A 26,095-nucleotide genomic window follows, 5' to 3' on the forward strand; every position below is an offset into this window, starting at 1 on the left:
CACGTATTTCGTCTAAACTTAGCCATATATGTAATCCAAAATTCCAAATGCTCTGGGTATTCTGTTTTTTTTTTTTTTTTGAGCTGACGAGTTGATATTATGGAGGAGAATATTACTAACAAATGTGCCGCTAGATGGGTGCAAACCCTAGACCTCTCCAGAAGGAAAAAAAGGACGCTATGGAGTCAGAATGGCAGTAAATTTAGAATGTATTCAACCGCTGCGGTTGTTTCTCCTAGCTTTTGGTCTTCCTTTATCCTCGATCAAAACGGATTTAGGAATCATTATTGATACAAGATCAGACTTAGTCTTACATCCCTTGAATCATTTGCCTTTAAAGTAGTCCATTCAAATCTGATTACAACCCAATTAATCCCATTGCCTCTGTTCTTTCTTGGTTTCAATTATGGAACAGAGATTTTCCTTTTTGGTTCCAATTATGGGGCAGAGCTCTTTAACTGAAGAAAAAAAATTTACCAGGAAAAACATCCCCTGCCGTGCACAGTTCTCTAAGATACACACCAGATTTTTTTCCTGAAAAAAACATAGATCTATAAAATAGAAGTGTATTCGTGCATTTACAAAGCCGTTAAAATGGGAATTTTTGTTTTCATATGTGCGAATATTATTAAGGGAGGGTAAAATATTATAATGACATAAATTTAGAAATTCTCAAATTTACTAGTTCATCTCCCATTTGATGTATGATATGTCTTCAAAATCAATACACATAAAACCATTTAAGGAAACACACGATTCCTTAGCTCGTAGACCTCAAATTCAATTCCTAAATGGAATTCTCAAGCCAAGTTGTTGCAAAGGTCATTATGTTAGATCTCTTTTCATTTCAATCCCGTTCTCTTTTCCGGTTAGATTGAGAACTACAACCGTTGCATAAAACGATAACTGGTCATCTTAATAGAAAAACATACATATATATTTTTTTTCTGGTAAGAGAAGAACATGTCTACGAGTACAAAAAAGTGTGGAGACCTCAAGCATCAAAGCAGGTTCCCCAATTTGTTCTACCGTATTACAGTAAGAAGAAAATGTCAGTTTTCTTATGGCATTATATTCGTCTGGCCTAGTGTTCATCAACAACTACGGCAGTTCGACAGTAAGGGCAATCCCCACGAGTCAGCACCCATGGCTCTAAGCACGCAGAGTGGAACCTATGCTCACAAGGCAGGAAAACTAACAAATCTCCTCCCTGGAACCTCTCCAGGCATATGCTACACTCCTGTGCTGCAATTACTACCACACTCTCATCACCCGTCTCGTTGAAGACCTCATGGCGAAGACACTTCACCTCCTCCCTGCTGAGTCCTGGTGGCTTCTTGTAGTTCAAGCCTGGTAAGGATGATAGGCCAGATTGAGATTCAGAAACACTGAACGGGAACCACTCCCTTGGGCCCTCAGTCTCCCAGTCCCCGGCATCAACGAGCCTAAAATCATCACTAACAGCGAACTCATCCCAGGAGATGCTCGATGATGCTCTGCCACCTTGTCTAGAATCAGAAAAGAAAAGCTGTCATTACCTGATAATCAGACGAGTCTAACATACAGAGGAAAGACAACAAAACAGGCATATGGAATTCACAATGTTGGTCTCGAAATAAAAAAGTTAATATAATGTAAGATGAGACAGAAATCCATACTCCCCATCCAAGCAGTAATATATTCAACCCATTGTAAATTTTTTGGTATTAGTTAATCTAGGCAATTTCCCTTTGATGTTTTTTACCCATCAGACTTACCGAGGGCAAAGAAAAAGAAAAAGAAAAAAAAGAGGAAAAAACTAGGCCTGACAGCAAATAATGACAACGGAGCAATTCATGTAGCCACTTAGAAGACACTAACGCCAAATATCCTCATAAATGTATAGCTTTTCTTTTACTTTTATTGGCATGAGTTCAGAGGGATGGAGAGAGCTGGAACATGAATGAGCACTTACAACCACTTTCTCTTTTGAATGGTAGACAAGAAAAAGTGCAGAAGGGGACCAAACAGCAAGGGAACAATTAACAGAGTGTGCACAACATAATGACATCGTTTCAGTGGGCCAATGAAATTTAATTTCCCCCGGGACAATGCTATTGACTTTCTCATCAGGCAGTTTTAATCAACTTTGTCAATGTATCTACGAATTTTCACAAACCTGTGACTACAGAGCAATAGACAACAGGCACAACTCTACAATGCATTCTAATGTTTTTTTTTTTTTTTTTTGATATTTACAAACCTGCTACCAGCGAGAGATACGCCTCTGAGTCTTTCAACAAGCCTTTCCCTTGCCATTAGCACAGCTCCAGGAAGTCTGTCATTACTTGAGAATCTCAGCCTACTGACTCCACTTCTTGAAATTTCAGCATTGGTATCACTGGTCGTACCAGATTGGCCACCAACATTATCTATTCGATTTGATTCACGATCCTGAAAATGAAAAAGCCACACAAGAATGGGTTCAAGATAACGCCAGCGACCTAACAGAATCAATTAAGCAAAGCCTCATTCCAAACATTAAAAGCTAATCCTAAACGATCATTATCATAGAAAATTGGGTAGGCTGTCCATGTCATAGCTGAGAACTTCAAAAGAAATTGCAAACAGTTTTACCGGTAACTAATTACTTTCAGCTGTTTCTTGTGGACTAAGAACATGAGAACATTTCAGAAGCTCACAAAGAACATCGTAAGAAATACAGTTGCTTGCTTCACTAGGATGACTCAAACGCACGGCCAACAAATTACTCTTCAGTTTCAGTGGAAAGAAATAATAACAGTAATTTCAGAAAGAAAGAACATACAATGGAATAAGGTTTAAGCATCCAAACAAATCAATTCAAGAGAAGATTTAAGTGCAAGACAAACACAATATATGGCTCAAATGAAGCTCATGTTATCATCCACCACATCTAACTTGAGTGGGGAAGTCCATCGAGCTTTCCACCAATATATGTTACCTGTTAACCGTTTTTGGGAAACGTATTAGTTCAGAGTATGGTTAATTTGATTACGAAAGGAAGGCATGAATTGAGTAAGTGATTCCATCAAAAAATTATGTAAACGAAGTACATCTTCTTGGAAACAAAATGTACTTCATCTTCCATAGCTCCATCATTCCCTCAAATGAACAGCTTTCTGGATTTACTTTTACCATAGCTTGTCAGACATTAATTTACCCCAAATGCTTGTTTTCAAATTCATAAGGATTAAACAACTAGCTTAATCCTGATCTTGGAATTCAGATGCTGGTTACAAAAATTTAATGCCATCCAGCCAACCATCATAGCTCCACTCTTTTCATAAGCACTTCAACTGCACAACCCAAGAACTTAATGTATGTATCCAAAACAGCAGAGTAAGTTTCATCACACCTGGACATCGTGATTTGGTTTTTTCTTCTTTTATCCTCCCCCAAGGTCACAACTTTAGGGTGCTGAGAAACCATCATATGAAGATATTAAGAAGCATGCATCCCACTTGAATTAAAATTGAAATTTGGATGGAGAAAAGTGTAGGAAGCCAAGAATCCAAGGTGAGAAGAGAGAACATCAAGAAAATGTTGGCAATAAAGTTCAAAAGCCAAGGAAAAAAAGAACTTGTTTTTTGATTCTGAAAACTATACCACGCTGATATCAACAAAGGCTAAAATAAATAACTGGGGAAGAGGTGTGGATCATTGCAGTCTCCACTTCTAGCTCAGCTGACGTTATATAGACCTAGAAGGGTGGATACCAAGAAAAATCTACAGCTAAACTACCTCAAATGAGTAACATAGAATTAGAGAAAATAAAAAAAAAAGGCAAAAATAAATAACTGGGGAAGACGGGTGGATCATGGCAGTCTCCACTTCTAGCTCATCGGACGTTATATAGACCAAGAGGGGGAAAATACCTAAAATTTCAAAGAAATCAGCTGAGCAACTCACAGATGATACCAAGAAAAATCTGCAGCTAAACTACCTCAAATGAGTAACATACCATAAGAGAAAATCAGGACTCTACATATATATATTTTTTAACAGGATTTTCTTTCACTTGGAAGAAGGCTTTCGATGGAGTCATGAAAACAGTTCGACATCTCAATGAAGCTTGATCAAAGGAAACAAATAAATGCTACCTCACAAGATAATTCACTTGAGAATCCAAACCCATGAACATCAAAACGAATTTTATTTTCTTGGGGTGAAATGAAAATGATATGAATCTTGGATCTCCACATATTCTACGGTTACCGAATTCCCAATTACGGTTAGGGTTTCAAGTTCAGCTCTTGGCAAATTCCCAATTACGAATCATCCTAACTTGATCTAGGGTTTCAAGTTCAGTTGAAATATTACTACTGGACTGGCACAATTACTGATTAAACTAACGTAATTGGGTGCGAAACATGGAAAACCGAGAAAGATAGAGAGGGGAGGGGGGAATCTTTCATAGTTTCTGGCTTACCCACTGAAACGTGCGATGGCAAAGAGGCCTGACATCGCTGTTACGACGACGATTCTGGTTGGAGCGAGAGCTGTGGTGATGATTATGGTGAGGGTTTCGACCGAAAGCTTCACTGATCTCAATTGTTGCTGGTTCAGGAGTGCTTCGCCCTATGCGAGACCTCCTGCTGTGGAAGAGCTCTGTAGCGCCTGGCATGCAAATATGCTCTTAAATCGATATCTCCAACGCACTCTAACCACCTCTTCTGTAATTTCTCCTACCTGTAACTTCTAATCTGCTCCAATCACCGACGTCGGTGTTGGTGCCTTACGCGTAGTATTTATATGGCTTTTGATCTAAGAAAAAGGAAAAATTCATTTACTTATTATGTCACCTTGAAATGAGAAGGGAAATCGAAGCGAAGATTACCTGTAACTTCCCAGCAACCCCATTAATCTATCAAATCAGATTGACGTACAAGGGTGATTTACCAGAAAAAAAAATCCCAAAAATGATTTAAGAGATGAACCAGCGGTTAAGCGCGTGGAATTAAAATTTGGAATTTTGGATTTCGAAATTCGAACTAAAGTTGAACAATGGAAGTAGAGAACGGACGAGAAATTGAGAAAAGCGACCATTCATCGAAAAGACAAAGTGGAAGGAAAAAAATCAAGACGAATGGGACCCGCCAACCACCGAGACACTGGAGGACGAGAAATAATTACAGTTAATACCCGTTTTGAAGTCTATGAACCGCTCAGCACTCTGATCGATCTTCGTAGCAGTTTCGAGGTGAGCTTCTGTTTTTGCCCCTCTTTCTCTTAGCATAGAAAATTTTAATGGATAACAAATGTGGATATAATTCTGTTTGTAGAGATGAACCCAGTTGCTCAGGACCAATTGCACCCTAAGTCGAAACTCATTAAAGTTCTTCAAAATCAAGAGTGAAAAATAACTCGACCGGGTCAAATCAAATTTGGGATAAGCAACGGTGGCTTATATAGAAACTATAACCATCTAGACTGAAGGAGAAAAACTCTATGATTGGACGACTACAAATGAGATTCAACGATCCAACGATGGACAGCAAGAGGTAAACTCTACATAAATAGAAGCTTAACACGAAGACAAAGTTAACTGAATTGTTTCCCTCAATTCTCGTCTTTTCGTTAGAACTCTGTGACAGTTATACGAAATTGAGGGCTGATCAATCCTATCTACGATAGCTTTTTTTTCTTAGAAGCTCGCCCTTGGTAGTGGATGGCACCAGCACTTTTCATGATTATTGCAACTAGAAGGAAAGAAATGGATAATAAAAGAAAAGATGTTTCCTCTTGAACCCACAATCAGATCTTTAACTGGGCCTAGTTTGATGCTTTTGCTCCAGTGTTATTATGTCTCAACTGTCAAATATATTCATTATCATGCGACTACTGAAGCATAGAATGCAGCAGCCATTAAAGATAACTTGAAGCATCCATTAACGAAATTCAAATTCCAAGCTGATGTTATAGCAAAGATTAATGAACTCAACTTCCGGGCATGTGTAGGAAAAAATTCAAAGTTTCCATGAAGGATAAGTTATAAAACATTCAAAGAAGAGGAACCTGAAGTTGAGGTGTTCACAATAAGCTCTGATTATAAGGAATAAACACACTTTTATGCTTCGACAATGGAAGGGCAGAATCTAGAAGACGTTACTGAAGACGTCTATTTTGGAGAAATCCCAACGTTTAAGAGGCAGAGTTTAAGTTCCTAGTAGAAAAGATTTACAGAGTCAAAGATAGCATTAAAGAAGTTGATAAAGACATAAACAAGGCAACCAGAAGCTGTCAGCACTCCAAATGCCATTCTTATGTTGGAGATTTTACTGAATTTTGTGAGTCGTCCTTTCCATCTTTGAACCACAGAGATTGAATGCCATCATTCTCCACGGCCACTTATTTTTTCCACCTCCTTCGACTGGTTTTTCATAGTTTCCCTTGTTTTCCTAAAACCTAGCTGTAGTTTGTAAACACAACAGCCATTGACCAACTTTATTTTATTTTTCCAATAAGTTCCCGTGATCTCTAAACAAGAAGGAAATATACAATTAATATTGAGATAAATGAAAATCATTTGTCAATTCCCAGATAGTTTACAAAGCATGTGAGAACATGGAACCTTTTCGCATGCAAAAGAGCGAAAAAAATACAATCGTTAATTGGAACAAGGAGAAGAACACCTATCGCCCAGCCATCCACTGCCCCACTCTGCATATTACCACCAGTCAGCAAATCTGGTATTAAGAATATATTCCCTCAGATTGCATTCCACGCAAGAAAAACTGCAGAAAGAAAAAAAATTTGGAACAGTATCAAGTTCTGCCATAGCAAAGAACATGCATTGTGAGTGAAAAAACAACAACAGAGAACAACCATAACCTAATGCCATGTAAATGGGATCACCTACATGGAACCCAAAAGAAGATTTGAGAATAACAGTAATAAGACAAGTACCAAAGACGCAATAAGCAGTAAAAGAAAGCAAAAAGGACAATAAACAAGAAGGCAAAGCAGTAATCAAAGAAACATCCTAGGAGCATCTCAGAATACATTCTGTACTGCTCCCAGTGGAGGAGATAAATATGACAAAAGATATGGATTAAAAAAAAAAAAAAACAAATAGAAGCATTTTTATAGGCTTAACTTCCTCCAGTGAGATTTGCATATCCTCATCTGTCACAGGGTTTTGACCTTAAATGCCCTGCATTCAAATTTCTATGAAAGGTTTCATATTCACAGAATCTTCTGACGATTGAAAGTTGAAACATGCAACTAACTTTTAACTGGTGAAAAATAAAACAGCAAACAGGCCATATGTCAAGAGTTGGGCCTTTCTAGACGTCAAACAAGATAATTTCTTATTTACCATAAAAGAACACTGCTTACATTCTTGTTCTGCATTTTGTATAAGAATTGCGATTCAATCTACTGATACCAAGTGGCAATGACGGATGGCATAACCATTCCTTGCAAGCAGATGGTTCCAAATTGGCATATCAACCAATTCAAGATAGGGAACAAAGGTGGCAGAAGAGAAAAAGTTGGCAGAATTTTTTCAAATCCAGAAAGGTTTACAGGTGAAGCAGCTTCAAGACAGTTAAGGTTGAATCATCCAGGAGGACAACCTTAGACCTAGGAGACAACCAGAAATGAGAAGGCTTAGCCATGGGAAATATAGATGCTACTCTATGAGAAAAAAGGATGCCATGGAGAACCCACCTGAGAACTTGGAAAAAATAATATTTAGGCTTTCGAACCTGGAATCTGACCACAAGGTTCGGGCATTTAAGGACATGATCAATGGAAACAAAATGTTAAAAGGCCCCATATAGTTAAATTTACCAAAATTGCAATAAATGATGAGGTGCTCAAATGAATCAATGTATAATCTGATGTCATCATGTACTTGGAATATAAAAAGTATTTTGGCCCATCTAAAGGCCAACTTGGTTCTCGCAAGCTCCTCCTATTGTAACATCAGATTAGACGCCCATTTCTTGAAAATTGAAGGTGTAACTTCAACAAAGCTCTTCTAGCTAGGAATCGATATAATTAAGGTTGGTTAGTTTGTCTCCAATCTCCATAGAGAATGGTCAAATCCACAATAGAAAGTCATGACTCTTCTATAAACAAAGGAGTAAATTAACTAAATAGCATATAAAAGGTCAAAGACTCATAAATGCTCTCTAGAACCTCTGCTGAACGCACATGAATAATGGACGATCACATTATAATGAACAAATAAAAGCACGAAAAGTTTTAGATACCAACTTCTAATTATTTCAAATTCTAAATGACCTCTCTTTTTCTCCCTGAAACAAACACAACTCAACCTTATCCTAACCTCAATGAGGTTGGCTACACCTTTTTTTCCTCTAAGCAGCTCTATTTTAGGCAAATAATATTTGTTAGTTGTCAGTGCCTTTACCCTGTCATACTTCAGGTTTTCCATTCATGATACAAAATTTCCGTTTACACTTGAAAGTGGTCTAGAAGAAACAGTACACCATTAAATGGGTGATGCAGGCAGCACAAACCTTGAAGAACTAATAGAAATGAGAAAGTGCACAATTCAGATAGGTGACTTCTGACCCTCTCTTCAATCTAATTGTAATATTCAGAACATGGATCCAGAATTCACCAAGATCTTCATAATATCCCTTTTATTTGGAATTTTGAGACAAGATGCCATAGAAATCTTGGTAAAATTCTTTATCCCATCTCCACTCAAGCAATCAAAGTATGGAAAAGACTTTGGAAGCTTCAAAACTAGTATGGAAAAGTCTTCAACAGTAGTTACCGTGAAACTTAAGTACTTTCTTACTTAGGATCATGCTAGTGTTACTTTTATGCAATAATGAACCGGGAACCTGAGCAGTGAAGGTCATTAGGTTTATGAACTGAATATAAGCAAGATAAAATCCTTCAGTTATTTCTGAACTTCATGCATAACTAATTTTTCTGGGACAACAAAATGGAGAAAAGCTTATAAACTAGGGAGGACCATAATGTATGCAATCTTAAGCCATCTCTTCTTTTCCAGACAGGCTGCTTCCTGACTCAAGCCTACATACACAAGCATGTGCAATAGAGCTTTTACTCAAGTATACAGTTACTATTTTTTGGCTGACCAAGTTGGCTCCGAAAACGAGTTCTTGAACTATGTTCAGAACTGCATTCAATGCGCACAAGCTAGTCAGTTCTACAGAGACCTACTAGACAAAATTTAAGATCTAGGAAATGGAATGGAGGTGTTTAAACATAAAGATTGAAAGCATTGGACTCTGAGGTCTCCTGTAATCCACGTAAATGAAAAAAATTCATCTGTGTATGGACAAATGTGAATCTTTACAGAACAAAATATCTCATTCCCAATTGGTAAACAAAATACCTTTCCATGAACCTTTGAAGTATTGAATAGCTTCTGTCATGGATCTACTAGCATAAAATCAAATTGGTTCTGTGTCACCATAGTTTCTTTTGTCAGGTGAGTCCTCTTCCATAACTTCAAAAGAATCTTAGGTTAGCATTACCTCCTAAAAGCTTCATTTCTCTTAAAGGGCTTCAAACACTTGAGTAGGACTTATTTCTTCCACCTCTGGTTTAGATTGGAGGTAGGAGACCATAGGCCTCCCCTTCCCGATGGATATTTCTTTGAGTTACTTCTAACATTTTTCCTTCATTTAATGTCATTATCACCTTGTTTTGATTTTCATTCTAGAATCAAACTTCCACTAATAGTCCACCACCATCCATGTACAATTCCTTATCTTTTGTCAGTTTATATAGATATTTGCTCCAAACTATGAGAATCTCATCCGCACACTAATTGAGTAGTGAAATATTCATGTGGGCCCATAGCAAACAGAACCAGGGTTTTATGGTCCATGTTCTCATCAGGAAAACTGCAGAACCAGAGGAGAACCTTTTTTTGTCTCACATCAAAGAATTCATTTTTGCAATAAAAGCTACAGAATTCGGTCATTTTATAGAGGTGATTGATTCTGAAAATTATGATGACGAAACAATAACACTAGAGAGAGATCAAAACCATATTTGTGGGTAATCTGGATATCGCTAAAACAGCAATTAGCAATACCGGAGGGAAAGGAACTAAAGAAGATATGGAATAAGAAGCAAAGAGGAAAAAAGAGTTTAAAAAGAAATGGAGCCTAAGAACATAACACAAGAACTGGCAGTATTATCTCTTTTTCTTGGCTGGACTGGATAAGATTGCAAATGAGTTTGATCTTGTAATATCCCTTCAGTGGGATCTCACTTTGTCTCGAAAATTTCTATTACCCCCCCCCAAAAAAAAAAAAAACCCTGACAGGATCGGTTTTTGGACCACCATCTTGGCATCCAAGATTGAATTCTTAAACCTTGGTTAAGAAGACTCATTGATGAAGAGAAAAACAGAGAAATTAGAGAAGGGTTTGGGAGAAATGCATATGCAACATGGCTCCACAACCATCAACCAAATTCAATTCAAATTTATCTGTCATCAAGCCAATAAAATATAAAGATATAACTCAGAGAATAAAGGAACCTCATTAACAAAACTAAATTCATTGAATCTCTGCCTTTCATTTTAAAATAGGGAAAAAAAACTTCATCTCCAGCATAATCAACCTGACACAATAAAATATAACAATGATTACAACTATTCCCCAACTAACATGAACTAGTACACCATCAACCTCTTTTGGACCCAAAACCTGATTTAGGTCCAGTTTGACTTCATTTATGTTGCCTCACTCTATCCCGCCTTTCTCCTGGTTTCTCTTTCTCACCTTCTCTCTTGGTTACAACACTATGGTATTGCAACTCTTAACTAAATTTAATTCATTCAATCTCTGCCTTTCATCTCACCCAATGTGCTACACAGTTTTGCTTTCCAAAAAAGTTCAAGTAAACCAGGAAACTTGACCCAACACAAACTAGGAAAACCAGATCTATTATGTTACTTCTTCTATAAAACCCATTTAAGAAAGGATAAGAAAAAGCAAATTACAGATGCAGTGCCTAATACCAAATAAACGCATACCCACCTTTATATACCAAATGGTTTTTGAATTCTTTTGGTCCAGGTTCCTAGAATGGGTCATGATAGACAGCCATGCATGTGCAACTGCATTTGGTTGATGCCCCTAATTCTATTCCTTGAACATAAATTGCACATCATGTAGCATATTTTTCAGTCACTTGGGATCAGCCAGAAATCAGAAATATGAAAAATGTTAATCCTTGACACAAGAATTTTTAAGAGAAATTCCCCAGAAAATGGCACCTTTACCAGATCTTTTGATGAAATAATTGGGCTTCAGAGCCAACGGTGGAGGAATTCAGAGAGCAACCACAACTGCAGACCTATTCTCAAAAAAAGAAAAAATTTATACTCAAAGCTGGATTAATTTTTCCCCCCTTTCAACTATATATTAAATTTCAGACATTACATATGAAGTAGGAAAATGCAATAAAGATCCAAGCCTACAAGCACATCCGGGTGCAATAGAGCTTTCCATCAAGTATGTTGTCACTCTTTTTTGGCGGACCAAGTTGGGCAACAAAACTGAGTTCTTGAACTATGTTCAGAACTGCATTCGATGTTCACAAGCTAGTAAGTTTTATAGAACCTACTAGACCAAAATTTAAAATGAAGAGAAGGTGTTTAGACATAAAGACTGAAAACATCGGATACCAAGGTCCCCTGTAATCTAAATAAAATGAAAAAATTTATCTGTGCATGGACACCAACAGTTGACAACTGTGAATCTTTACAGAACAAAATATCTCATTTACCAATTGGTAAACAAAATACCTTTCCATGAACCTTTCAAGTATTAAATAGCTTCTGTCATGGATCTACTAGCATGTAAACAAATTGGTTATGTGTTATCACTTAATCATAGCTTCTTGTCTCAGGTGAGTCTTCTTCCATAACTTCAAAAGAATCTTAGGTTAGCGTTAAACTCCTAAAATCTCCATTTCTCTCGAAAGGACTTTGAACAGTCGATTTGGACATATTTCTACCACCTCTAGTTTAGATTGGATGTAGGAAACCATAGGCCTCCCTTCCTGATGGACATTTCTTTCAGTTACTTTTAACACATTTCCCTCAATGCCATCATTCACCTTGTTTCTTGTTTTGATTCTAGAATCAAACTTCGAACTGAAAGTCCACCACCACCCATGTACCATTCCTTATCTCTTATTAGTTTTTATAAATATTTGCAAGAAATTACGAGTTTTTCATCCACACACTAATTGAGTAGTGTAATATTCATGTGGGCCCATAGCAAACCGAACTAGCTTTTTGTGGTCCACGTTCTCATTAGGAAACCTGCAGAACCAAAGGGGAACCTTGCTTTGGTCTCACATAAAAAATTCATTTTGGCAATAAAATCTGCAGAATTCAGTCATTTTATAGAGGTGATTGGTTCCGAAAATTATGATGCTGAATGAATAACACTAGATAGAGATTTAAACAGGATTTGTGGGTAATCTGGATTCTGGATATGGCTAAAACAGGGATTAGCAATACAGAGGGAAAGGAAATAAAGAAGAGATGGAATAAGAAGCCAAGAGGAAAAAAGAGTTCAAGAAGAGGGGAGCCTAAGAACATAGTATGAGAACTGGCGATAATGTCTCCTTTTCTTGGCTTACCCAGACAAGATTGCACATGAGTCTTTATCTTGGTAATATCCCTTCAGTGAGATCTCAGTATATCTCGAAATTTTACTCTCATTTTTATGCTTCTCATCAAAATCTGGATTTGATTCCCCCCCCCCCCCCCAAAAAAAAAAAAAAAAAAAATAAAAATAAAACACAACTAGACATAATCTTGGTCCAACTCGGCTTTTGGACCACCAACTTGACCTCTAAGATTGAATTCTTGACCCTTGGTTAAGAAGACTCAATTGATGAAGAATAATCAAAACAGAGAAATTAGAGAAGGGTTTGGAAGAAATGCACATGCAACATGGCTCCACAAGCGACAACCAAATTCAATTCAATTTCTCTCTCATCAAGCCAATAATATATAAAGATAACACTCAAGAGAATAAGGGAACCTATTTGTCTTGGAAACTAACTTGACAAGGAAACTAAACCAAATAGGAGAAAACTCCATCTCCTACATAATTAACCTGACACAATAAAATAAAACAACGATCACAATTACTCCCCCGCTACATGAACAAGTACACCATCAGCCTCCTTTGCACCCAAAACCTGGTTTAGATCCAGTTTGACTTCATTTACGTTGCCTCACTCTTCCACCTTTCTCTCTCAGTTACAACATTAAGGTATTTGCAACTCTTAACTAAATTTAGTTCATTCAATCTCTGCCTTTCATCTCAGCTGATGTGCTACATACATAGCCTTGCTATCCGAAAAAGTTCAAATAAACCAGGAAACTTGACCCAACTTGAACTAGGAAAACCATACCTCTTATGTTACTTCTTCTATAAAACCTAATGAAGAAAGGATACGAAAAAGCAAATTGAACTTATAGTGCCTAATAGCTAAATAAACCATACCCACCGTTATAGACCAAATGGTTTCTGGATTCCTTTGGTCCAGGTTCCCAAGAATGGGTCATGACAGACAGCCATGCATATGCAGATGTATTTGGTTGACACCCCTAATTCTGTTCCTTGAGTGTAAATCGCACATCATATAGCATATTTTTCAGTCATTTGAACCAACCAGAAATCAGAATCCTATATGAATCTTATGGAGCAGTTCATGGTTGACCCTTGACATAAGAATTTTATGAAATTTCCCAGAGAGTGGCACCTTTACCAGACCTTTGATAAAATAATTGGGCTTCAAAGCCATGGTGGAAGGATTCAGAGAGCACACATTCACCTCCAGACCTATTCTTGAAAGGAAAAAAAATTATGCTCAAAGCTGGAACATATTTTTTCCCTTTCAATTGTATGTTAAGTTTCATTTAGTACACATGACAGCGGGATAACACAATAAAGATCCCAATGTGTTTTTTGGGTAGCATAAAGATCCTAAGGTTGTGCCAAACATGAGGCGATCAAGAATTATCTTGTGGAAAATTTTAGAATTTATCCACACAAAACTCATTATATCATTCACTGCATCAGTTTAATATTTTGGTAATTTTCTTTCTTTATAAAAAAAGGTAATTTCCAAAAACCCAGAAATCATTCAGTTTTGAAAGAAAAGAAAAAAAACATTGAAAAAATAATATAAGCATTCAGAGCTCACCGATCAGGCAAACGACAGCAGAAAACCAAAAAACAACTTGGACGGGCCTGCTGTATTGGATTTGATATTGAGATCTTTGAAGCTGTCTTTGAACAGCTCCAAACCAGCCATATAACTGCTTATCATAAGATTCGTCACAGCCATCAAGGCAACTTTTACTTCCATCACAACATTCATCTATTCCCTGCAAAAGAAGGAAAATTAAGAGAAATCCAGAGCCAAAAAAATCCTAAGGAGAAAATAATAAGGCACTAAAACAGTAAACGCCCAACAGAAAAAGAAAATGTTTTGAATCTCTCACCCGACTCAACTCTTGTGACCGCAATGGCACAGCATCGGTTGGTAGACGACGATCTGCAGCCTTCCATTTTCTGAAACCATTCTTCGACCATTTTGGCTTGGGAATGTGATCTACGGCCCCGACGAGTCCTGACAAACTAAAAACCCTAGGAGGAGGACGATTTGGCATGTCATCAAAAGACCTCCGATTGGAACTCTCGTCGGCAACTGCAATCTTCCAGGTACCAAAATCAGCACTGGCGCTTCCGGCCCTCTTACAACGGCGGGACCTCTCCTCAGTCTCTTGTGAACTCTGCTCTGTCGAATCCGAAGAATTCTTCGAAGAACCTGACACTGTCTCCCCACGTACTGCCTGCAAATTCCCTTCTTCTTCGTCACAGGCAGCAACCGTAGCAGGCGGAGCCGCCCTATCCACCGAAGGTCCCGACAGAAACAATGCAAGCTCATCCCTTTCTCCTTCATCCAAACGAACCCAATGTAGCGTTGACTTGCCTTCCGCAACAGCAGATTCCCTCAGCGAATTCTCAACCATAGAGATCTTATTCTTGATAGCAACAATAAATTGGCTATGCCTAGTTTTCCCATCTTCGGCCGAGCTAGAGCTCCCAACATAGCTCGAGCAGACGGCTCGCTCAAACTCGTCCAACTGCAGGTACAAACTAAGCAAATCAGCAACGTTTCAAAAGCCCTAATCACAGAGAAGAAACTACGGAATGCGAAGCCACCTGCCATTTGGCAGTGCCAAGGACTGTATGTAAGTCCCTGCGAAGCTCATCGAAATCACAACTGCTCGACACGTCCTTTTTTTCGTGTAGCCAAGTTCTATACACCGATTCCATCCTTGAATAAATAAATTAAAAATCAAAAGATTAGAAGGACCAATCGAAAAGAAAAACAATCAAAACCCTCGATAATTGAAGAAATTCCAAACTGTGAAATAAATACCTATCTGCAGATTCCTGAACTTCCTCAGCCGCTGAGAAGAACGGATCCTTCTCCCACCGATCGAAATTCGAAGTCATCCTAGATCCTAGATTTCCCCAATCTTTTAAATCTATCAATTTTTCCACAAACGCTCGCAACGAGAAAGCTTTCAACTTTTCATTCCCGTAAAGTGATATATACTCAATCTCGGATCATACTTCCTAGCAGACAAACCGTGATCGTAATCGAGATAGAATTCGGAGGAGACGTTCTAGAAGAGGAGCTCCTGATCATTTCAAATCACAACCAAACCAAAAGGCTTGAGATGGAAGGATTTGATGATGCAGAACTCAAAAACGACACCTCACCGACACAAATGCATCTGATCCTCTCTTCCAGAAAACAAAAAACATATCTAAATTCTTACAACTGAAAACTTATCTCCGTTCACGCATCATGCGGGTTCTGGTGAAGATTTTAGAAATAATTATAAATAAGATGGAAACGACATGTTTATCTCAAGATTCTCGGAGCATGTGGGTTCTTTTTCAATTAACGACTAAATACTATTTTCTTTTTTCTCTTTTATGATTTGTGATGTGGAAAAAAAGCACTACCGACAGCTCATTCTTGCAACTTGCAAGTGATTTCTGATGGTCATCCATTCTTGCAAAAGGTTTTAAATGTAATTAATGTTAATGGTGTTGTTGTGTTCTTAATAAGGTATAATCCTACGTGTAACAAATTATTATATTTGGATTTAGATTTAGATAGACTTCGACACCACTCATGCTGCGTTTAAGAATTCTTAAATTCTTAATACGATGCTTTGCGTAATTTTCTTTTAGACGTCTAATGTTGGAAAAATATTCTTTCTTGTACACAATAGTGTATTTATACGCTAAATAAGTGGTTGTGATTAAAGACTTGATTTCAAATAAATATTTTTTAAAATAGTTTATTACTTTTCTTGTTTTCTCAACCACTTATTTAGCAAGTGGAAGATGTTTTTTTTTAACTAAAGATGTTTATTTCTTAGTACAAAAACCTTATTTTCCAAAATTTTAGTTGTAAAATGAAAATGGAAATTAAAAGGTATAAGAACATTTTGGTCACATAACTAACAATTTGTTCTTAATTGATTTTTTTGGATACCAGGGGAGACTAGGGGTATCAAGGGTTTGGTTTGGAATAGTTTTGATTTGAGCTTAAGGGTTTCCGATTGAAAAACACAAAGCCCAAACATTGACCATTTGCAAAATAATGGCTTTGGTTTGGTGTGATGCAGTTTGGATGCAAGTTGGTTAACAATTTAGTTTCGAGTTGGGGTGATTTTGAGACTACTATTAACCCTTTATAACCCAATACTAAGTTAAAATTGAAAACAAACTCATACCTATTAGGCTATTACCGAAGAGCAAGATGAGTGATTTTTGGCAGTGGAAGGAGGGGGGGGTGGTCAATTGCCAGGAGAGGGGGTGGAGTAGTTTATGTTGACAATGATAGGTAGTTTCCAGTGAGGTATAAATAAGAAGATGGGTGAAAGGAGAATATCTTTAATCTCTTCACCCACTTAAGCGTTCGGTATGAGAGGATATTGGATGAGGATAGTTATGTCATATTAAAACTTAAACCCACTCCCCCCCCCCCCTTTTATTTTGTTTTATAAGGAAGTGTTCAGTGGGGTGGGAAATGGGGTGGGAAAAAAGGGAGAAAAAAAATGTGGGCTCCATTATGAGTGAGGGAGAAGAGAATGAAAGAAAAGGATTTTGTGGAAAAATGTTAAATATAAGTCCTACTTTGTTGTTTTCTATAATTTTTTACAAAATTATCACTTATTTTGTGGGAATTTTGAAAAGACATGAGATGAAAAAATTAACATGTCACCTTAGCCGACTTTAAAATTTTATGGAAAGATTTTACAAACTTTTTTCCACTATACTTTTATTCCAACAAACAAACGGTGTCTAAGGGGCATATATCATTTTTTTTTTTTTTGGGATAAAGAGCATGTATAAGATTACACCAAAATATATCATTAAATACAATAGAATACTCAAAATGATACATTCTTGTAATCACCCATTCACCTGGTCGTTACCATACGTCTATACCCACTACCAATATTTCAGACCTTGAGCTGATGAGGTGTTGATGTTTTGCCAACTAAGTAACAACCCCTTAAGACTTTTTTAGTGATCTACCATTCGGAATGGCTTTGTAAATTAAAGCTGAAACCTCATGAAAGTAACAGGTCTGAGTTTGTTTTCATAAAAATGAATTTTTCGCAACTCTATTCTATGAGAAGGAAAACTTGGGACAGTTTATTTCATCTGGTAATTAAGTAGTATATCAAAGTCTAAAAAACTTTATTAAGCTTTCAATCTTCAAGTCCAAGTCAGTATGGACTGTTACTCCAATGGTTATCAATCAAAGGCTCTGAGAATGACTTGTCAACTCCTTCATTGCTCCTAAACCAGTAAGGTTGAGTGAAAGAAGCAGCTCCAGATGGAACATCATCCATCACCTTCTCATGCCCTTTTGGAACGTATATGCCACTACGTGGATGAGGCACCCATGAATGCTCATTCACCTCCTTTGTCTCAGGGCTTCTTGGTTCACTAGGCTGGGCTAGCTTGTGGATGTGACACTCTCTTCGCTTTGAAGCCCTGCAAAACAAATTAATCTCAACGTTCTTAAAAAGATCTGCAAGTACAGCAAGAATCCCTGTATCACTATCCTCTGAAAATGACAGGTGATTAAGAACAAAACCATATCTTGCTCAGGAAGATCAACTTAGTACTGAAAAAGCAAAACAAAAAACAGAATTTATTACCAGAGCAACGTCTTGGTTCTTGCCAGCAAGGGTCTGCCCATCAAACTGAATGAGGAGAAAATGAAACTAAGCTCTTCCTTAACGATAAGAATGGAGATTTTTCCCCCTGCAAGGTCCAAGATTAAAGAAGACTCTGTTGTGTTCTGGTCATCACTCTTCTGGTCCTGGGTACGTATATATTGACTTGCTTACTAGCAAAGAACAGTGAGCATCAAAGAGAGAATATTTTTCACTTGGTTACTTCAATTTTAAGATTTCTTAGTTTGAACAAAGATGGAAGTACGGTAGTATTATATGATCCGCACAATTTACTTTGCAGCCATATCTCCTCGTTTTCCCATCTCTGAACATGGCTCTGCATTTGCAGCCGCTCAATACATATCACTCTCTAAATTCCAATATGTGAAGCTCACCGTAAGAAGAATAAAGAAATACATATTTTTATCATTGGTTACGATTGATTCTGGACCTTTTTCATCACCTTCAGCTTCTCTTTTTCTTTTCTCTTTTTCTTTTCATTATCACTCTGAAATTCCAACATCTGATGCCCACCATGAGAAGGATAAAAAATTGAAACATCTTTTATTGGATGCCATGTTGTTCTAGAGTTAGTATATTCTCACACGTAACAAACACGGTTTTCCACAAGAGAATCTCTTTATCCATTCTGTGTGAGACCCCTCCAATTGAATTGGGAAATTGTTCTGAATTGAATTATTGCAAGGGATGAACAGATGATCACCACAATATTAGTGAAGAGATTTCTCTCTTCTCTCTTCACACTTTGGAAAAAAGTAAATTCTTTTCTACTGAAGTGATTACAGAGATGGGTTTGCTTAGTGCATCAACCATTGTTCAGTTCTTGAAGCTGAACTCTTAGTGCTAAAGGAACTACTGTATTTTTCACAGCATCAATCTTGGCTGTTTAGCTGAGTGTAATCAGTAGGTTGTCACAGTAAGATTCAGCATCCAGCAGTTCCTTCATCAAGAGGAAGAACTGAAGAAACTTTATTGTAATTCACAAAAAGGCTTCGATTTCAGAATAGCCTGCCTTTCTGAAGTCTCCTCTGTTGCATCTCCATCTATCCTTTTAAACTTTCAAAGCACTTAAATCATCACTACTTTATAGCAACCTAGAAGGGATTAGAAATCTAGAATTCTATTAGTTGGTACAACTACACAACAATACAGTAGGGAAAAAGGGTAGTCTTTCTCCTTATTGATTAATCTCTCCATTCAATGTATGGTTTCACATGGCTTGATGTGAAAAATGTCATAACAAAATGAACAACGTGCCCTACAATATACAAATAATTATTCTTAATTCCAAATTTTGTTCAATGATGGCACCTTAAAAATGCGGGTTTCTGCCTTTTAAGCCTCGTACATGTCACCCACATTGACTGTTAATAACACAAGAATGAATTTACCCCCAAAAAGGAAAATTCAAGACCAAACCTCCCCTAAAGTTGAAATGGAGGAATTGCAGAAATTAATCAAGGACAAACCAAGCAGGTTTACAATAAGAGGCAGATCTTAGCATCATTATGGAAAGGTCAAACTAACCTGTTCATGCAAACTATGAAAACAAATGAAAATCCTCACCTTTTAAAGGGATAGAATGCACCCTTCTGCAGATCATACGTCATACCATAAGGAGACATAAGAAAACTACACAAAATGTAGGTTCAAAAGTTAATTTAAACTCTCCATGGAATTATGATCTTAATTCAAATATTATTCAGAATCCTCTGAAGATTGACAAACAGGAAGATAGTATGTATCTAGCTGCCAATATTTGTGTTTGACACCCTCCCAGGTTTCCTTGCTCAAACAGTCCTTAACAGGCAAAGGAATGAACTGGGTGGAGTAACCTAAGTTTCCTAGTTCTAGAGAAACCAACTGGCAATAAACAACATGGAAGAAGGCATTACCACCACAAAGGCCATTGAAGAATGAATAGATTCCTCCAGGCTTTAACAATGTAGGAAGATGCTGGTGAAATTGCCTCATGTCTTCATAGTACTCGCCATAAGTGTCAAAGAATATTCCTGTGGAAATTGAAGGAACTCTGAGAATTAGATTTGGAAACCAGTGGTCAGTGATGGTGACAAACATCAGTTAAATACCAATCTGAAAAGCCTTTAAGCATTTTTCCAAATGAATGCAGATTTAGTGATCAAACTAATCAAAGATCAGGGTTCAATTCACCAAAAATTAGAATTTTCAAAAGTCCATCTAGGTCCAGTAAATCTTGATTGTCTCCAAGTCCTAGATATCTCCTATTTGAAGTGTACTTGAAGGTGGACATCCAGATTAACCAAGACAACTGTCACAAGGAACTTATTACAGGGATTTGGTGGTTTTCTATGGATCAAATGCTAGATTGATGTTTAGATAGACGTCTTCCTTCTTATACCGTGAAAGCCAACAGCATAATAAAATCAAAGATAGCATCAACAAATAAAACTGATGATTGAAAACCATAAGAAAGCACATCAGTCTGCTGTAACCAACTTACCATCATAAGATTCAAGTTGAGGGAGAACATCTTGCCAGCGACCAAATATTATCTTTACGTTATCCTTCTCTCCCCATCCAGTGCGAAGCATTCGATCATAGACCTCAGGATGAGCTTCAACAATCGTGTGTGTGATTGGTGTGTATTGCATAATTGCTGTGTCTATAAGGCCCATTCCAAATCCAATGTTCAGAATATGCCCACCACCAGAGCAAATAGCCTTTGCGTGAGCCTCCATCAATGGCTTCTCCCAAGCCATCATGACTGCTTTGCTATTTGAGTCCATCAACTTATCTTCACTAAAAGTAATCCTATCTTCCAGGTAGTCAGTATCAGAATCACCATCTTCTTTAGCAGCCCTTGCAATTGTACCCAAGACCAACTCAGCTTGTATGCCTACCCAAGTACAGAAACTTGTTATTACAATGCAGGGTGCAGCCATTATAGTTAAAACACACATCACATGCGACACGAGAAATATTAGGTCATGTTCACAATTGAAACCATTTCATACCCATTTCCGAACTGAACTAGAAACATACTTTAGAAGGACAGAGAAAAAAGGTAGTGGGTAAGATAAATGATGATGTTGTAAAGTTTTTTTTAGCCAAAGTCCAATATTGTACGTTTGCAAATCGAATTAAGCTCCAGCCTTGGGAAATATCAAACCTCAGCTCTTCTGATGTAACCAGCCCTAGTCAGCTCCCAAAGAGGGCCCAAGCCCATCCGTGAACCAGGGCCCAGTTAAAACGGGCTGAATCTGTCCAGGGGTAGAATGGTCATTTTCCTATCCTAGGATCTAGTATTATTGGTTGACCGATTGTCGAAGTCCCATTTAATTTCAAGAGTTTAATTCTGTTTTTATTTCCTAAATGGAGTCTTAGTAGTTGAGTTAAGTTGGTATTTGTGTGTGATTGTGATTTGTTGAGGATAGGGTTTTCTAAAAATAAAAACATTATCTTAAGTAGTGGTCTTATTTTATAGTCAGGTTCTAATTAAGGAGTGTTAGATCCCAAATAGGTAAGCGAATCCATTTTTGAGTCCAATTCAGTAGTAAAGGCCATAAATAGCCCAGCCCCTCACATTATTTCTCAATCTTGATCATGGTACAAAATTCGGTCAAAATGTGTGAAATTTTGGGCATTTTGGAAAATGCGAAATGAAACTCATGAGGACCGAAAAAAAGTCCTCAGTTTCGTCGAAACTTGTCGAAACCTCGAAACCTGTAGAAACTTGGTTCAACCCAGTTGGACCAGCTGGTTTATTGGGAAAAAAAATTCCCAAATTTTGTGGGAAACTTGGAAAATTTCATGGAAACCTTGAGAAATTTCGTGAAAATTTGGGAAATTTCGTGGAAACTTGAGACTTTTTCCTGTAAGTTTTGTAGCTTTCCCAAATTTTCAATTTTTTTTGTTTATTTCATGTTTCCCCAAATACCACAACAAATACCCCGTCCATCAAGACTTCCCTATCCAAAGTGCGTATTCCCTCAGGCTGGTTATCTTAAACATGTTGATTACCTAACTCATAAAGTTACAGTTGTCGATTACCTTAAAAACCATAGGCATAAAATGTCATGGGATGTCTATGTTCGTTGGTTGGAGGAGAAGATGTTACAAGTATAGTATTACTCAGCTCACAGGATGAATCCACTCTTGGCACTTCTCTTAGCACTAAGTTGTATTTTTCTTTTATTGTCAACTATTTTGAAGTTAGAAATTATATATTGAATGTTATGTGCTTAAGTAGTTAAGTTTATAATGTATTTTTCGGACAACTCTACATTGATGTTATGTACATTGAATGACATATCTACATTGATTTTTTTAGCAAAATATAACCAATGTGTTCTTTATACTCTAATTAGCTTAAATACAAAATCTCACCCCAAAATACTCTCTAAAACCTGTCGAAACTTGTACGGAAAAGTCATCGGTTTCCTCGAAATTTCTCAAGTTTCCACCTAAGTTTCTCATTTTCACCCGGTTGAAACTTGAGTTTCCCTCGAATTTTTTACCATGATCTTGATTATTGAATAAACCAGAACTTTGGAGAATTGGCTCGTAGAAGTCGTGGGATCCTGAGGGACACCCTGTGGGACATGCTGTGGCTGGAATTTGAGAATTGTTTCTTCAACCTCAAGGCTTCCTTCACTACTTCTATCATTCAATCATGGAAATATAAGCAAGTTTCCCACTACCAAGTAAGTAGAAGACCTCCCCCTCAACCCTAGCCCTCCCCTCTCTGTCCGTGGCTTTCACGGCCCCTTTCCCATCTGCCCAGACCTTGAAACCCCTCCTAATCCAATCGCAAGCCATCCCCCTCCCTTTCCACTTGGTTCCAGCCCAACCCTAGACCACCCTAAGCTGCTATGACCCTTCCCCTTCATCCCCTACCTCCCTGCGATACAGCAGACTTCCCCCTGCAGAACTCAAACCCTAGCCCCTTTCCACCCTCCTTTTCCCTCTCTTTGGATTGCCCCTAACAATAGACTGCAGTCCTAATCCGAGTCTCCCAAAATCTGCCCTGTTTCTGGAGTTTGAAATTTCCGGAACTTCATCTTCTTCAGGTGAAGTTACAGAATTTTCAGAAAACCATAAAACCTTCATACCCCAGCTCCCTCACCTCTGGACAGCATCTGAATTACAATTTAGTAATAACAGCAGTTCAGACCTACAGAACCAGCAACCTAAACCCATCCCAAACCATAGACGAAACCCTAATTCAGCCTAAAACCCTAATTGAGTGCTGGACTTATCCCGGAAGATCCCGGATATCTAAACCTAAAATCTAGTATTACTTCTTTCTGAAACAAATAATTTTTAGTTAGAGCTAAGACAGTTCCCAATATGATGCAAACCAGCAACATACTGTGTTCACGAAAGCGTGGGACAGCAATTGTACCTTTAGATACCATCCACTGAATCAGTAAACTTGGGTTCCAGATGAAATGCAAAGCCAATTGAAGGGATTAACTCCAGTGCAAGGCAGAAAAGCCATGCAGATTTCCACGTTGATGAGTCAATAACAGAAATTCTCAATTATAGACCACTACAAAGAGGGTAATTCTAAGATAGGGATGCTATGAGTTCAATATCTAAGAAAAGGGGAGCAAAAACCTGCATTTAAAAGAGCGTCGAATGCTTCCTGATGACCAGAATCCATGGCGAAATCACCAGCCGTGAGGTTTGACGGAGAGAGCGCATTCCAGGGTGCGGCTGCTGCAAGCAGCGCCTTCACTATGTCGGCGTGACCGTGCTTCGCCGCATGCATTAATGGATTGAGGCCTTCTCCATCGAAGTACGATACATCGGCGCCGCCATCTATCAGAGAATCAACTTTGGGCAAGTCACCGGACCTCGCCGCCTTGCACAGCTCCTCTTCTGCCTCCATGAACTCTGCTTGCCACAACCGCCTCGCCCAGTCGACCCGGTCTAGGTAATCTTTACTTTCACTCATGGACCAGGGCTTAAAAAAAATAGGAATCGGATCGGTAAATTGCCGCGACCGTTTGAACTGGATTCGAACCCAGAAACCCTAGAACCTATTCCTACTGCAACAATCAACATGCTGTATTTACACTCTCAACCATGGCGAAGTCAAACCCCCCGCCGCCCATGAAAAAGCCCAAGTGTGTTTCCAATAAGATAAATGATCCTATCCTAATCTTATACAAATATTTGGTAAAAAATCCTAAAATACCATAAACCACCTAGTCACAAAAGACCAAGGCCACACATTAGGACAAATGGACAATCAAACACCAAACTTTATAAGACATGAATAAAAATCCATAAAACAGAACACCCCCTAATCACAGCATGTTGACTTTGATAATTTAAATTATTCAAAAAAAAAACCAAAAAAACCCCCCCCCCCAACCAAAAAAAAGACCCTAACCAAACAGACAAGAGAAAAACGGACACAAAACCCAAAAAACAAAAAAGAAACCCCAACCAACCGAGAGGACCACCAGGAGAAAACAACGACCCACCCACAACAGCCCAAGCCACACGGACAGAAGAACACCAGCCAAGAACAACACGAACACGAGCCAAACCAAGGGGGGCCAGGCCCAGAAAGACCGACCAGGCCAGGACAACGAAACAAGGCAACAACGGAGGACACAACGAGCAAGGAACCGGAGAAGAGAGCAGCGGGCACGGACACAACCACCATAAGGATAAAGAGAAACAGCAAGTAAACAGAGGAATAACACAACCCGCCAACCACCCGGACGACAAAACAACAAAAAAAAAAAAAAAAAAAAAAACAAAAAAGAAACCCAAACAACAAACGAACAGGAAAACAAAACCCAAAAAAAAAAAAACGCCCGCGCCTGGTTTGGGCGAAATAATGGAAATTTTTCTGCTCTCAACTCGTAGAGATTCAATGTCCATGTGGACCTGTGGTACGGCCCTGAGGGTTACCCGGTTGCTAAAAAACCAGTATCTTCCTTGGGTGTTGCTGTTGATGTGGTGTAGGTAAGGTTTAAAGTATCGGTATTGAGTATCGTATCGTTAAGGTGATTTTAAGAAATGTATAGTTTTGTATCGAATATTCTATCGCTCTAACTAATGTATTTTAGTGTAATTCAATGGAGAGACGTATCGAGATGCATTGTATCGGCTAGGTCAAATATGGATACGTATCGGCTAGTATCGTATGGTATCGTGGAACACTTTAAACATTAGGTGTAGATTTGTGTAGCTCACGATTGAATGAATGCTACATAAGACAAGCTAAATCATGATCGTATAATAACTATGATTAAAATATAATGCCAATGTAGAGCTGTTCTAGTGGTGAAACTAACATTTCTTAGTGAAGAAGTTGTGGGTTCAACTCTTGCTAAGGCATATTAATATTCCCATCCCCTAGCTTCGTAAGTCTCTTTGTAAATCTCAAGTTCACCCGAAATAAATGTGTATAATTCGATGCTGCGCATGCATGTGGTGGTGGTGGTATATAAAGTGGTAGTGTGCTCTGCTATTGATTCTCTTATGTTGCTGTGTGCGTGCATGTGGTGGTCTGTTACGACAATTTTTGTTTAATTTAATTTTTCGGCGACATTCAAACTTTTTCGTTTCTGTCCATTTTTCATTTCGTTTCTTTCTCTTTCTTTCTTTTTCTTCTTCTCATTCAACGATCCAACAATTTTCTTTTAAACATTTTCGTTTCGATCCATTTTTCATTTCGCTGGTCAGCAGAACTACCAAAAATCGAGATATGCTTTACTTTTACCCTGGATTCAACCTTAGTGACGAAACATAAACGTTTAAACAAATAAAGAGAAA

The 26,095-nt window shown here is 38.0% G+C and overlaps 3 protein-coding genes across 7 annotated transcripts; all 3 read right to left on the reverse strand.

Annotated features, from left to right (window-relative positions):
- Positions 1–895: 895 nt before the first annotated feature.
- Positions 896–5,088, reverse strand: LOC149017193 (RING/U-box superfamily protein). The gene is made up of 4 exons (XM_089151511.1): positions 4,859–5,088; positions 4,451–4,785; positions 2,243–2,433; positions 896–1,508 (listed from the first exon to the last, which is right to left on the reverse strand). The coding sequence occupies exons 2-4, from the start codon at positions 4,643–4,645 to the stop codon at positions 1,085–1,087; spliced, it is 810 nt and encodes a 269-aa protein (XP_089007637.1). The 5' UTR covers positions 4,646–4,785; positions 4,859–5,088; the 3' UTR covers positions 896–1,084.
- Positions 5,089–5,918: 830 nt separating this feature from the next.
- Positions 5,919–15,987, reverse strand: LOC149017194 (Syntaxin/t-SNARE family protein). 2 transcript variants are annotated; one of them, XM_089151512.1, is made up of 6 exons: positions 15,463–15,987; positions 15,243–15,357; positions 14,519–15,163; positions 14,218–14,401; positions 11,270–11,343; positions 5,919–6,755 (listed from the first exon to the last, which is right to left on the reverse strand). In XM_089151512.1, exons 1-5 carry the CDS (start codon positions 15,537–15,539, stop codon positions 11,297–11,299), a joined length of 1,068 nt encoding a protein of 355 aa, XP_089007638.1. In that variant the 5' UTR covers positions 15,540–15,987; the 3' UTR covers positions 5,919–6,755; positions 11,270–11,296. The 2 variants fall into 2 exon arrangements, with proteins under 2 accessions (XP_089007638.1, XP_089007639.1); XM_089151513.1 differs by lacking the exon at positions 11,270–11,343 and having other exon boundaries at positions 5,924–6,755; positions 15,463–15,986.
- Positions 15,988–17,441: 1,454 nt separating this feature from the next.
- On the reverse strand, positions 17,442–24,226 carry LOC149017195 (ankyrin repeat family protein). Of its 4 annotated transcripts, XM_089151514.1 has the most exons (5): positions 23,918–24,226; positions 20,799–21,194; positions 20,212–20,328; positions 18,278–18,383; positions 17,442–18,110 (listed from the first exon to the last, which is right to left on the reverse strand). In XM_089151514.1, exons 1-5 carry the CDS (start codon positions 24,189–24,191, stop codon positions 17,840–17,842), a joined length of 1,164 nt encoding a protein of 387 aa, XP_089007640.1. In that variant the 5' UTR covers positions 24,192–24,226; the 3' UTR covers positions 17,442–17,839. The 4 variants fall into 4 exon arrangements, with proteins under 4 accessions (XP_089007640.1, XP_089007643.1, XP_089007642.1 ...); XM_089151517.1 differs by lacking the exons at positions 17,442–18,110; positions 18,278–18,383 and adding an exon at positions 19,251–19,908; XM_089151516.1 differs by lacking the exons at positions 17,442–18,110; positions 18,278–18,383 and adding an exon at positions 19,251–19,948.
- Positions 24,227–26,095: the final 1,869 nt, after the last annotated feature.

Source organism: Hakea prostrata, chromosome 4 (genome assembly GCF_041222555.1).
Source record: "Hakea prostrata isolate BN-2017 chromosome 4, UWA_Hpros_2, whole genome shotgun sequence".
Taxonomy (NCBI): domain Eukaryota; kingdom Viridiplantae; phylum Streptophyta; class Magnoliopsida; order Proteales; family Proteaceae; genus Hakea; species Hakea prostrata.

Excerpts from the sequence above, each read along its gene's own strand:
- LOC149017195 (XM_089151514.1), bottom strand. The coding sequence starts at position 24,191 with ATGGAGGCAGAAGAGGAGCTGTGCAAGGCGGCGAGGTCCGGTGACTTG. Across the intron at positions 21,195-23,917 it reads CGACGCTCTTTTAAATGCAG|GCATACAAGCTGAGTTGGTC; the intron begins GTTTTTGCTCCC and ends GTACTTGGGTAG. Across the intron at positions 18,111-18,277 it reads AGAACCAAGACGTTGCTCTG|GGCTTCAAAGCGAAGAGAGT; the intron begins GTAATAAATTCT and ends TTTGTTTTGCAG.
- LOC149017194 (XM_089151512.1), bottom strand. The coding sequence starts at position 15,539 with ATGACTTCGAATTTCGATCGGTGGGAGAAGGATCCGTTCTTCTCAGCG. Across the intron at positions 15,358-15,462 it reads GTTCAGGAATCTGCAGATAG|GATGGAATCGGTGTATAGAA; the intron begins GTATTTATTTCA and ends TATTTATTCAAG. Across the intron at positions 11,344-14,217 it reads TGCTGTCGTTTGCCTGATCG|GTCTGCAGTTGTGGTTGCTC; the intron begins GTGAGCTCTGAA and ends TTTTGAGAATAG.
- LOC149017193 (XM_089151511.1), bottom strand. The coding sequence starts at position 4,645 with ATGCCAGGCGCTACAGAGCTCTTCCACAGCAGGAGGTCTCGCATAGGG. Across the intron at positions 2,434-4,450 it reads GCCATCGCACGTTTCAGTGG|GATCGTGAATCAAATCGAAT; the intron begins GTAAGCCAGAAA and ends TTTCATTTTCAG. Across the intron at positions 1,509-2,242 it reads GTATCTCTCGCTGGTAGCAG|ACAAGGTGGCAGAGCATCAT; the intron begins GTTTGTAAATAT and ends TTCTGATTCTAG.